Source organism: Ahaetulla prasina, chromosome 2, assembly GCF_028640845.1.
Source record: "Ahaetulla prasina isolate Xishuangbanna chromosome 2, ASM2864084v1, whole genome shotgun sequence".
Classification (NCBI taxonomy): domain Eukaryota; kingdom Metazoa; phylum Chordata; class Lepidosauria; order Squamata; family Colubridae; genus Ahaetulla; species Ahaetulla prasina.
Window position 1 is genome coordinate 156,223,098 of NC_080540.1, and position 12,793 is coordinate 156,235,890.

Below are 12,793 nucleotides of genomic sequence, written 5' to 3' on the forward strand. Positions count from 1 at the left end.
TTGCAGTAATTGCAAGCAGCTGTGTGAATAACAGACAGACTTAGTCCGTTGAGCCACCAGAGGCCCCTAATTTGTCCTCAACTTTGTCTGTTTAAAGCTTTTTCACAATAACTCTCATTGAAAGTTTTAATAAAAGACGACTATAGCTATTGGGTTTCCTAGTCCCCTCTGTCATCATTTATGCCTTCAGAAATTCCTGGCCAGTGTTGGACTTCCTCCACCAGCACAGGCCCCCAAGCAGCTCATTCCTTTTTCATAAGTTGGCTTCCAGTTTTCTTAGCATATCAATTGGTTGAGGTCAAGTTTCAGAGCTTCTTTTCTCTATCTTATAAAGCTGCCAAATTATAATCTAGGTCAGTCCATAATTGTAAAGAAGTAATTGCACCATCATCCACCATATTTCCAGGCAAAGCAGACCATGTAAGTTTAGATTAGACCAGGGGTTCTCAACCACCAAGGTGCAGGCCACTAGGAACAGGGCAGCACAAATGAGTGAAGCCCCTTCTGCACAAATATGGGATCCAGGCAGCATGCAAAACATGCCTTCCCCCCAGTTTTTCCATAGAATAACCTCTCTCCATGGAACTGGTCCCTGGCACCCAAAAGGTTGGGGGTGGCTGGATTAGACCCTCTAAAAAAGGTAAAGGTTCCCCTCGCACATACGTGCTAGTCGTTGCCGACTCTAGGGGGCGGTGCTCATCTCCGTTTCAAAGCCGAAGAGCCAGTGTTTTCCGAAGACGTCTCCGTGGTCATGTGGCCAGCATGACTCAACGCCAGTGCTGTTACCTTCCCACCAAAGGTGGTCCCTATTTTTTCTACTTGCATTTTTACGTGCTTTTGAAACTGCTAGGTTGGCAGAAGCTAGGACAAGTAACAGGAGCTCACCCCGTTACACGGCAGCACTAGGGATTCGAACCGCCGAGCTGCCGATCTTTCGATAGACAAGCTCAACATCCTAGCCCCTGAGCCACTTCTAATTTTTACAGAAACTGTAATGTGCATTAGAAAATATTCTGATTAATGATGTTTATATATGTTGCATACTCACTGAAGATGATAACTTGAAAAACAATATAAATGCCAAGCTTGTCTAATATTATATCTTCATTTTATTAAGAAATCAAATTTTTTTTGCTGAAACAATATAGCTGTGGTAAGTTTTCCATCTGGTAGTCCCAAAGATGCTTTTTCAAGAGGCAACTGGAGTTTCTGGGTTTTTTTTGAAGATGTTTCACTTCTTATCCAAGAAGCTTCTTCTGCTCTGACTGGATGGTGAGGAATGGAAGGATTTATACTCCTTGCAGAAAGCTGGTCATTTACATTCTTTTATAAAGTCATTAAGGCCATCTGGAGGTTTAACTATGTCCTCAGGGTTACTGAGTGATCCAAATGGGTGTGGAGCCTTCTTGGAACTGTAGAAAGGACTGTGTTGTAGACGGGAGATAAGTGATGTCATATCCCTCCCCCTCTGTTGAGAGAGGGCTGTTCAAATTTGACATAGATGGCCTCTTTGCCCCTCTTTCAAATCAGTGGTCCTCTCTGTCCAAAATGTGGACTTTGCAGTCTTCAAAAGAGTGGCCTTCGTCTTTTAAATGTAGATGGACTGCTGAATCTTGTCCTGATTGGTTTGTTATCCTCTTGAAAAACTACCTTTGGGACAGTCATGACCTGGATGACTGAGAATCTCCATAGACATTTCCATCTGGTACTATTGGAATTAAGATGCAAGACGTTGAATCTACATTCCCCCTTCCTTCTATCTTACTCGTATTCTTCCCCATTCCTGGACAGGTGAAGAACTACAGCCATGATCTAGGCAAGGAGGTCCGCCGGGTGCCAAAAAGGCAGCAGCTCGCCAGTGATGGTGAAGGACCTCCTCGCCGGTCTGCCCTAAATGTGCGGCGCTTCCTCCAGGAGTTCTGTGTGGAGTTCTTGGAAAACTGCTACAATCGTCTCATGTACCTGGTCAAGGTGAGAAGGAATTTCAGGTGTGGAGTTGGCCAATTGCAGGGTACCATAAAAGAGAAGAGAGAGACATCTTAGCCATCTACGGCCCTTGTTTATAGGACAGGGCAGCAATTAGATTCATTGGGATTAGGGTGGCTTCACTGAGCCAATTTGCACCCAGGTGGGAGATATTAGAAGTCAATTTTTTTGCACTTCAGTGATTCTTGTTCCTCCTCTTGTGTCAAAAGGAAGAATAAGAATATTATTGCTCCTTAGCCACAGTGGAAAGTTCTTGGATGCTATTAAAATGTAGGTTATTCCCTTTAAAGTTAAAGATACATTTAACTTTAAATATAAAGGTATATTTGATGGATCTCTTCCATTTTATATTATATTCAACATCTAAGGCTGTTATATGTTCTGCCATCTTTGGAGATAGGTTTGGGGAATTTCTTGCCCAGTTGTAAATTTCTCTCCTATGAAAAATTCTCTCTCTTAGAAGGACACCAAATATTTCCCCCCCAATTCTGCCATTCCTTTTACAACTGTTGAGGGAATATGTGATTAAATTGGCTCAAATTCATTTGTAGCAATAGCAAAAGCACTTATACACCACTTCATAGTGTTTTACAGCCCTCTCTAAGTGGTTTGCTGAGTCAGCACATTGCCCCCAACAATCTGGGTCCCCATTTTACTGACCTCAGAAGGATGCAAGGCTAAATCAACTTTGAGCCGGTGAGAATTGAACTCCTGGCGGTGGGCAAAATTAGCCTCCAATACTGCATTCTAACCACTGTGCCACCAGGGCTCCAGACTGCTGTCCTGTCACTGTTCTAAGTGCTTAAATGTTGTTTTATGCCTGTTTAATCTCCATTGTTTGCATTTTAGGGTTTTTAATTGTCTTGGCCATCAGATCTGCTTGTATTCTAGAACTGAATGCATCTGATAGGGAGCAAAAAAAACCAGAGGCTACATATGAGATGATAGGTGGACTTGGACACTCTCTTTCTTTCTTTCTTTCCCCAGGATCACTTGCTCAGGGAAAAGGCCCAACAGCATGATGAGACATATTACTTATGGGCTATGGCCTTTTTCATGGCCTTCAACCGGGCCTCTTCTTTCCAGCCTCAGCTGGTTTCTGAGACGGTTGGTGTTCGGACCTTCCATTTCATTGAAAGGAGTCTGACCAACTACTATGAAATGAGCATCGTAGATAAGAAGGATATCACCTCTTGGTCTAAAAGGTGAGAGGACATATGGAGTAGTTTTTTTCTTTTTTTGCCTGGGCAGTTTTAAATAATGCCATTTATCTCACCTTCCTATGCAAAGTCAGAGGAATTCCTGCTTCTCAACTTCTTTTCCTTGTCTCTCAGGATGCATCTGGCTCTCAAGGCTTACCAAGAACTGCTGATGACTATGCATGAAATGGACCGTTCCCAGGAAGAAGCTGTGCGCAACAGCAGCCACGTCCTTAAAAGTGAAGTTTTTTTCATTATATATGAAGTTATTTCTTGGGATAACTTTCTAGGTTTTCTGCTTGAAGTAGAAACCAATTGTAATCTGTACCTATTCTCGGAGAAAGGCTCAGAAGTACATTTGCTTGGAGGGATAGGCTTATAGATAATCTGGCTAGTCCAGAACTCTTATCATGAATGGGCAACTTAGTTGAAGCATTTTAAATAGGAGTTTTCTAGCCATTCCCTGCTGATATTATATTTGAAGTTGTAGTCTTCTGAACGTATACTCTGTTCTCTATCACTGAACTTTGTACCCCTAGGAGCCTCCATGTTTTTCTTATCAGATTTAATAATTTCCTCAGCATATACATTTAAAAGTTTATTTGCTGTGCGAATAGAGAATCAAAAGAAAAGCAACAGTAGCCTTTCAGCTCCCAAAATTAAACTACACTGGTGGGGGGGAGCGGAATCTTACCCACTTTATTATTACTTCCCCTCACCATTATTTAGGGAATGCTGGTTTTGCTTGGATGAAACTAATGACAAGCACTTCTTTCCTCTAGATAACATTTTCTATGTGATGGAATATCGAGAGCTGTTCCTCACTCTTTTCCGTAAGTTTGATGAGAAAAAACAACCCAGGTCATTTCTGAGAGATCTGGTGGAAACAACTCATCTTTACTTGAAGATGCTGGAGAAATTTTGCAAAGGGAGAAAAAACCTAATGGTCCAGGTATTTTGGGGCATGGGGATTGAGTTTCTTTCCTTTGAATTTCCAATTATTTCTTTAAGAACCTTTTGGTCAATGTATATATTTATTCTTTTCCCTATTAGCAGACTTTTTCTTCAAGAAGCTAACTGCTTCTTTTCTTCATTAGTATACTCCCCATAAGTGGTTGGTATCAGTTCTGCCATCTTCGGCTTAGCGCCTTGCCAGCATCCTGCCATCAAAGTTTAGGAAAAAGGGGAGAGGGGGACAAATGGCCAATAAACTTGTATTGGGATGTGATGGGAAATAGGGAGGGGGAGAATGACAGCTGGAGGAAGATCAGGAAAGCACTGGATCCAGTTTGTTCCAATCTTAGGCGACACATCCTGAGAATGGAATGCCGATTGCCCCAAACATCTCAGCAATTCTCAAAACACATATGCGGCTGGCTCCTCGTTGGATGAAGACAAACTGATCAAGGGGGAGGGCTGAGATGAAGGGAAAAAATCTGTAACCTTTTGCACAAGAACCTTAGTTTTAGCCTGACAGCCAGCAACCTTTAGTAAAAGAATCTATCCCTTCACCTAAATGGAATTGAGGGTCTTTCTTTCCTAAGGGACCTGACTGGGGCAGGTTGATCTTTGAGGGAGCAGCTTAGCCAATGCCATATAGAAAGGCTGAGTTTGAATCTATCTGTAATCTAGAGTAACGCTGGAGGATCTTTGGCCCTCTAGATGCTACTGAAGTAAAGTTCTCAGTGACCCCAATCAACACGGCAAATAAGTCGTATATCTCTATTCTCTTTTCTCAAAGCACGATTCAGAAATTGTTTTGTTTTGCTGCAGAACAAGAAATACGGGAGGAAAAAGAAGTCCAAAGCTCAATCTGCTGGGCCTGGTGTGCAACCCCAAACTCCTGAAGAGCTGGAGGAGGTGTGGCCAAAGCTGGTGGAGCAAATTGATAAGTGCATAAAGGTAAGATTAATCTAGATGGCAGGAAGTTGGCTCTTCAAAGTGCAGATGTCAGGACCTCTGCATTCCATCTTGCTCCCAATGAGCAGAAGTCCTCCTTTTTGGCATGTTGTCTTGTAAAACAAGATAGGATTCAACTTGCAGAAGGTGTCAGCTGGACACTTCTTGAGGTGATTTGCAAAGGCTAGGTTTTCAGAGAAGAGTCTTCTACCTGGAGGTGCCAGAACTGGAACCTATTATCTTCTATCAACACTGTCAGACTATTTACTGAATCTGCACTACTATTAATCGTTTCATAGTTCCCATCACCAATCTCTTTCCACTTATGACTGTATGACTATAACTTGTTGCTGGCAATCCTTATGATTTATATTGATATATTGACCATCAATTGTGTTGTAAATGTCGTACCTTGATGAACATATCTTTTCTTTTATGTACACTGAGAGCATATGCACCAAGACAAATTCCTTGTGTGTCCAATCACACTTGGCCAATAAAATTCTATTCTACATACAAAACACAAATATTCTGTGGCTGAGCTATGGCCCTTTCCCTAAAAGTCATACAAACCTTTGTATGAACTCTTTGTAAGTGAGGTATAGAAAAAAGACCCATTGTGACATCTTTGGGAGACAAAAACATCTTCAATTGCACACAACCCTTGCAAAGAAAAGAAGAGCTCTCCTGGATATCTTTATAGTTTTTTGCTGTTGTGCTGTTATTTTGTTTCCAGACCAACCTTTGTAGAAGGAATATGAGCACTAGATCAATAGCACTTTTCTTCCTTCTCCCCTTTCTCTAAAGCGAGGGGATGGTAAGTGGAGGTATTATTCCTTTTGTTTACATACATTCTAGCAACCTGCTGCTACACTGCTTTCAATGCCAGGGTTTTCTTCCCATCTTTTTATCCTCTGAGCCCAGTTTGACATTTTGGGACAACAAATGGATTTTTAAAAATGGTTCTTCCTAATAATTACAGGTTAGTGCTATTTCCCAAGACTTCATAAAAGTAGACTAGAAGGAACGATGGTTCTTGCTATTGCCTTTTCCATCCTTTTCAAGTCATTCCTGTGGATTTTCATGCCATTCCAGCTTACCCTTGATTAATTTACACATGCATAAAACTTGCTTTAGTTACCTGAAATTCATTTGTTGACTGTAGGAAAATGCAGAATCTTTTGATTGGATCTATAACATTTCATGCTGGAATTTCTTTCTTTTGGGAGAAAAAAAAAAGAAACTTGCTTTCGCAGGCATCTTATCCAATATGTTTTCTTGCCAGGGTTTTGAGTCTCCTCCAGATGATGTCATTCCTTTTGATGCCGCATCAGAAGTTCCGTTAGAGGAGCAGCGAGCTGAAGCCATGACACGGATCCAGGACAGCTTATTAACTGGCCAGGCACCAGAAGCACTCTCACTCTTGCGCTCAGCAAGGTAAGGGAGCAACTTTAAAGATGCATCTGGGTGTCTTTTTAGCTTTCAGATAAAAACTGCAGGTCTGTATGCCACAGTTCAGAGCAATATCTTATCCTGATTCAGCCAGGTAATTGCTCTCCAGCAGTTGGAAATGGAACTAGAAGGACAATGATTGGATAGTGGAATCTGCTCATCAACACATAAGCGAATCTTCTGAATTCCTGCACTGAGGAGGCCCTCAATGGTCTCAAATGAACCCTTCCAACTTTATAGTTCTTCAAAACATCAACCTAAGACTTTTTTAAAAAAAGTAAAAATCTGGTTAACAGTCTTATTTAACGAACAAGACTATTATAATAAGATGAAATCAAGAGAGCAATTTTCAATGGTTTTTATATGCACAGTTAAATGAAAGATTTAAGGTAGACATTAGGAAAATTGAGCAGGAGATAGAATTTGAAGCTGAAATTTGTACAAATGATGTACATATAATTGCTAAAAATGTGTAAACCTTCGTTGAAATTTGAAACTTTATCTGCAAAAATGGAAAGATTTTGAAATACTGTAATAGAGGAATGGTTGGAGAAAATGACAGAACTAGCAGAAGTGGCAAAATTAATGTTTGTTTAAAGAAAGAACAACTACTAAATTGATCAGTGAGTGGAAAACCTTTATGGACTTGTTTTGCTTAGAAAAAAAGAGAAACATGAATTTATGATTTACAGATTTGACTATTTGAAAGAATAGATTATGAAAAGAAGTTAAGATATAACTTTAGGAACAGAGGGTAAAATATAAATGTACTGATAATTGCAGTTAAGAAGATCAGAAGCCACTTCTTTATAACATGTTGCATTTCTCAATAGTATCCACTTGAGATTTATACACACACCTCCAAATCAGTTATATTTTCTGCAGTGCTTCATGCTGAGGAGAAGGGAAATTTATCTATCTCCTGCATTTAGCTAAACTTCCTTTCTTCTGCTTCGTAAGGGAGGTGTGGCCTGAAGGAGACGTGTTTGGATCATCCACTGTTGATCCCGTTGAAGAAATGGAGCTGCTGAAGCAAATCTTATTTGCCAATCTCCCTCGTGAGTATATTCCCTACGCAGCTTCCCCAAGACTAAGACTTGAAAGAGCCGTAGTGGCACAGTGGTTAGAATGCAGTATTGCAGGCTGATTCTGCCCACTGCCAGGAATTTGATCCTCACCAGCCCAAGGTTGACTCAGCCTTCCATCTGTCGGTAAAATGAGGACCCAGATTGTTGGGGGCAATATTCTGACTCTGTAAACCGCTTAGAGAAGGCTGTAAAGCACTGTGAAGCAGTATATAAGTCTAAGTGCTTTTGCTAGTGCTATGGCCAAGACTTCCTCTAACGCCTGCCCTTCATGGATTCTTTCAACAGTTTAGGGTATCTTGGTCTTTTTCTGGCTTTTTTAAACAGCAGCACAACACTATACAGATCCCTAAGGTGGCATTTCTCATATTTCTATATCAACAGTATATCATCAAGCATGTATGCATAGATACACATTTTCTCAGGCAAAATTTCTGTGTTTCTGAGATGGATTAATGACATTTTCCTTTAAACCTCCTGCATGTATTCAGGGCAGGCAGCAACTGACCCAGATGACTCTGAGGAGGCTGCTGAGGATGAGGAAGCTGCTGAGGAAGAATTGGCATCTGTGCAGGTATCTGAAAAAGAGTTCAGCTTCCTGGATTATGTGAAACGGTAAGTTTTCTCTCAGTCTATTTATCTTTGTGCAAGGAGTATTTCAGATGTCAAAAATTTTTCCATGCATTCCTACCCTACCCATAATAAAAGTAATCCTTGACAAATGGCCATAATGGAGTCTGCCCATTACAGTCATATGTTGTGATCTTTTTTTTGTGGTGGTCATTAAGTGAATGCCACAGTTGTAAAGCAAACACTGTGATCATTAAGCAAAGCAGTGTTTCTCTGCGAGTGCGGTTTTGCCAAAAACTGTAAGCGAGTTTCGGGTTTTGGCAAAAAACTATTGTACAGCTTGGTCGTATGACCATGGGACGCTGCAAATGACCCCACCTGAGGCCGTGTTGCCAAGCACTTACGTTCAATCATGTGACCCTGGAGGGGGCTCAATAGTTGGAACTTCAAAACCAGGTCATGAGTTCTGTTTTCCTGGTTTGTCATAACTTACATAAGCAGTGTTAGTTGACTGCTAGAAACAGTAATTGATGCATCTGAAAATACTGAAGAAGCTGAATGTTATTATTCCCTTGATGTTCTGAGTTCCAGCCTGCGTGCGCAAGTAATCTTCCCCTGCTGTTTCCCAGAACATGCCTTCATGTCTGTATCCTGTGGTGCAGGTTTGCTAGTGCGAATGTCGTCAAGGCCTACTTCCTGCTGTTCAGAAATTACCAGCAGAACAGCCCCCATACTAATCACTGCGTGGTCAAGATGTTGCACCGCATTGCCTATGACCTCAAGATGGAAGCCTTACTTTTTCAGCTTTCGGTCTTCTGCCTTTTCAACCGCCTCCTCAGTGACCCTGCCGCTGGAGCTTATAAGGTGAGGTGGAACAGAGATGTGTGCGGTTGGTTATGAAATTGGTGAGAGAATAGATTTGAAGTGTAAGATTAAAACAGTCAGCTACAACCCAGGGAAGGGAGCAGACATCCGTATGTACAGGTTGTCCTCGACTTATGACCACAGTCGAGCCCAAAATTTCTGTTGTTAAGTGAGAAGTTTGTTAAGCGAGTTTTGCCCCATTTTACGACCTTGCTTGCCACAGTTGTTAAGTGAACATCTGCCGTTGATAAGTTAGTAACCTGGTTGTTAAGCGAATCTGGCTTCCCCATTGACTTTACTTGTCAGAAGGTTGCAAAAGGGGGATCCCATGACCCCAGGACATTGCAGCCGTCCTAAATGTGAGTCAACTACCAAGCATCTGAATTTTCATTTCACATGACCATGGGGATGCTACAAAGGTCATGTGTGTGAAAAACGGTCATAAGTCACACTTCTCAGTGCCGTTGTAACTTTGAATGGTCACTAAATGAACTGTTGTAAGTCGAGGACTGCCTGCATTGCATGTGTTTTGTGTAGCAGTGCTTGCCCTCTTAAAAAAAACCACAACCTCCAAGATCCGATTGGCCCTCCTTGTCTTTGGTCTTTTTGCTAGTGATCCATGAAGCACTGAAGACCTGGATATGTTCCAGTGCCCGGAGGATTAGGAAATAATGGCCCACTGAGTAGTATCTGTTTATCTGATTTGTTGGATTCATGTTTGGTGAAATACTAGGGTTTTTTTTTCCATTTTGCGTATCTGTTTATTGTTTCCATGTATTATTAGCTTCCCAGAGTCAGGTTTTAGGTACATTTCCTCACTTCCGTATTTAAAATGGATAAATGCTGGACTACATTCTGAGCAATGTCAAAGAGTGGATCTTTATACAGGTAGTCCTCAACTAATTGAGCCCAAAATTTCCATTGCTAAACAAGGCAGTTGTTAAGTGAGTTTTGCTCCATTTTATGACCTTTCTTGCCACAGATGTTAAGTGATGCAGTTGTTAAGTTAGCAACATGGTTGTTAAAGTGAATCTGGCTTCCCCATTGACTTTGCTTATCAGAGGGTCGCAAAAGGTGATCACATGACCCTGGGATACTGCATCCATCACAAACATATGCCCGTTGCCAAACATCCAAATTTTGATCACGTGACTATGGGGGTGCTGCAAGAGTCATCAGTGTGGAAAATGGTCTTAAGTCACTTTTTTCAGCGCCATTGTAACTTTCAACAGTCACTAAATGAATAGTTCTAATTCAAGGACTACCTATAATACAAATTGCCTAGGTCCAGGTGGGTGCTTTTTTAAAAAACTATAAAAGATATTTCAGGACTTCATCTGTAGCTTAAAATGCATGAATCATGCTATCACAGGCTTATTTGCAGCTCTAAAGCTGCAGCACACCATCTATGTTTTAAATATATGCAAAATGGCAGAACACACAATCCTGAAGTCCTGATAAGCTTCTTCCAGTGGAGAAAGATAGGATATATTAGGAATTCAGAATTCCTAACCAGTATTCATCCAGATCTTTTTTAAAGCCTTATTTGAATATGGAAATCAGACCGCAACATCTGTGGAAAAGATGTCTGAAAAATAATTGAAAGTTTTAATCCAGAAGTCTCACAAACATATAAATAAATATGTGTCCCAAATTTCAAAAATAGCTTTCTGTATTCTTAATTTGGACATACATCCTACTTTCTCCCATCTATAATACAATATCCCTAAGCAGAACTAAAGATGTATACAGAACGTAAGTCAGCAGTCTGCTTCACTTGGAAGGCGAGGGAACATTTCATTCATTCATTCATTCATTTATTCATTTAATCATTCACATTTTTGAACTGCCCATCTTCATTAAAGAATAATTTTCTTTAATGAAATGCTTTCAAATATTAACTGTAGAAATATAGTTATTAACAATAATTGGGATTGGGGACTCTGTTGCTAAGCGACAGGGTCATAAGGCAAAATGTCATCTGATTGCTCTGACTTCTGATAGCAGTTTCCGCAGTCCCACTTGCCATTGTTAGGTGAATCCCAGGTGGTCACAACATCCTGTAATCATGTTATCAGCATTTACAACTCTATTAACTCTGCTTATCTGAAGCTGGCAGTGAAGATTGCATATGGCAATCATATGACCACAGGATCACCGCTGTGATGTCCTAATTATAATCCAGTTGCCAAGCAAATGAACTGGGATCATGTAACTTTGGGGATGCAGCAATGACTGCAACTGTGAGGACTCGTGGTAAGCACCCCTTATTCACCCCCTTTATTGAACTTTGAATAGTTACTGAATGAGCAAACGTTAAGTGAGGACTACTTATTCTGTTGAGCTTTTGGACTTACAACAAACAAAACAAAATGCCTGAAAATTTTAGGAGCTGGTGACCTTTGCCAAGTACATTGTGGGCAAATTTTTTGCCTTGGCATCGACCAACAAAAAAGCCTACATGGAACTGTTGTTCTGGAAAAACACAGCTGTGGTTCGAGAAATGACTGAAGGCTACACAGTGTTACAGGAAGATGGAAGGTGAGCACAAGGATTTTGGTTAATACTTAATTTCTAGGGGTGGGGAGCATTTTGAAAAATGTTGCACTGGATGCTGGACTACTACCTCCATAGCATTGTCTGTAAGTTAAGTATTGAATAACAGAGGGAAATACCTCCTGCCATTTAGACAGTGTTCTCAAACCATGGGAACCCGATTTAAGGAAGTTATGCATTTTAGAGGGGCTAGTAAGAGTCGTAACAAAAGTTGCTCTTGTTCCAGCCATTGATTTGACCAAGAAAAATGGAAAGGAAAAACCAGGAGTTGCTATCTCATATCCAGGATACTAAAATAGAGCTGGGGAAAAAAGACACACTCGCCTTCAAGTCACTCCTGATTCGTGGTGATTACCTGGACTAGTCCCTACACTTTTCTTGGCAAGATTTCACAAGTAGTTTGCTGTTGCCTCCTTCCTAGGGCTGAGAGAGGCAGTACCTGTCCCAAAGTCACCCAGCTGACTTTGTGCCCAAGGCAGGATTAGAATTTGCAGTGCCTTACCCACTATACTAAATTGCTTCTCATAGATAAGGCTATCTACCTATGAATATGAAGCTGCTGGGTGATATCATCCATTGACAAGGGATTAGTTATCATCAATATGATAACTTGGCTACATACCTCTGCCCTGCCTGACCAATGCTGTCTTGGTTCTTTCTCAGTATCTGGAAGTTGTGGTGGTTTGGATGGAGAAAAAAAACAGGCTTTGACTTAATCATAGTAAGATCAAGTAGCTGTGCGGTTTGCCCTCCCTCCCCTCTCTTCCCCAGTATCTGGATCTGAGGATTTTCTACCTTTGGTTCTGAGTGAGGCTGTGTTGTGTGTTCGGCTCCCGAGCCTGGCCTCCTGGCAGAGAGTGACTCAGAGTGAGGGGGAAGAGCCGACAGGGCTTCCCTCTGCAGGACCTTCCTCTCTGGCTCCACTCCAGGTCCCAGAGGCAGGCCAGGTGGAGGAGATGACGAGGCTCTTTCTCCCGCACCTTCCCCCTCCTAGGCAACGCCTCAAGACCCAGCTGCTGACAATCAGTCCTGGTTAAATCCCAGGCATCGCAGAAAGGAGAGGCGGGAACAACAAAAGAAGGGGTGGGGCAGGCCTAGAGAGTGCTGAGTCATGGAGCCACACCCCACAGGGTATAAAAGCAGGAGGAGCTGCTCTATAGCTTCTTGTGACGGACAAAAACT

General features: G+C 41.5%; 1 protein-coding gene across 4 annotated transcripts in view; it reads left to right on the plus strand.

Annotated features, from left to right (window-relative positions):
- The window catches only part of TIMELESS (timeless circadian regulator), a 71,897-nt gene that overhangs the window by 29,973 nt on the left and 29,131 nt on the right, over positions 1-12,793 (plus strand). For all 4 annotated transcript variants that reach the window (XM_058171103.1, XM_058171101.1, XM_058171104.1 and 1 more), the window contains exons 10-19: positions 1,792-1,971; positions 2,974-3,191; positions 3,321-3,424; positions 3,968-4,137; positions 4,959-5,087; positions 6,370-6,521; positions 7,497-7,594; positions 8,113-8,236; positions 8,854-9,055; positions 11,445-11,596. In XM_058171103.1, coding sequence (XP_058027086.1) covers positions 1,792-1,971; positions 2,974-3,191; positions 3,321-3,424; positions 3,968-4,137; positions 4,959-5,087; positions 6,370-6,521; positions 7,497-7,594; positions 8,113-8,236; positions 8,854-9,055; positions 11,445-11,596 — 1,529 coding nt within the window. The remainder of the gene's footprint in view (positions 1-1,791; positions 1,972-2,973; positions 3,192-3,320; positions 3,425-3,967; positions 4,138-4,958; positions 5,088-6,369; positions 6,522-7,496; positions 7,595-8,112; positions 8,237-8,853; positions 9,056-11,444; positions 11,597-12,793) is intronic.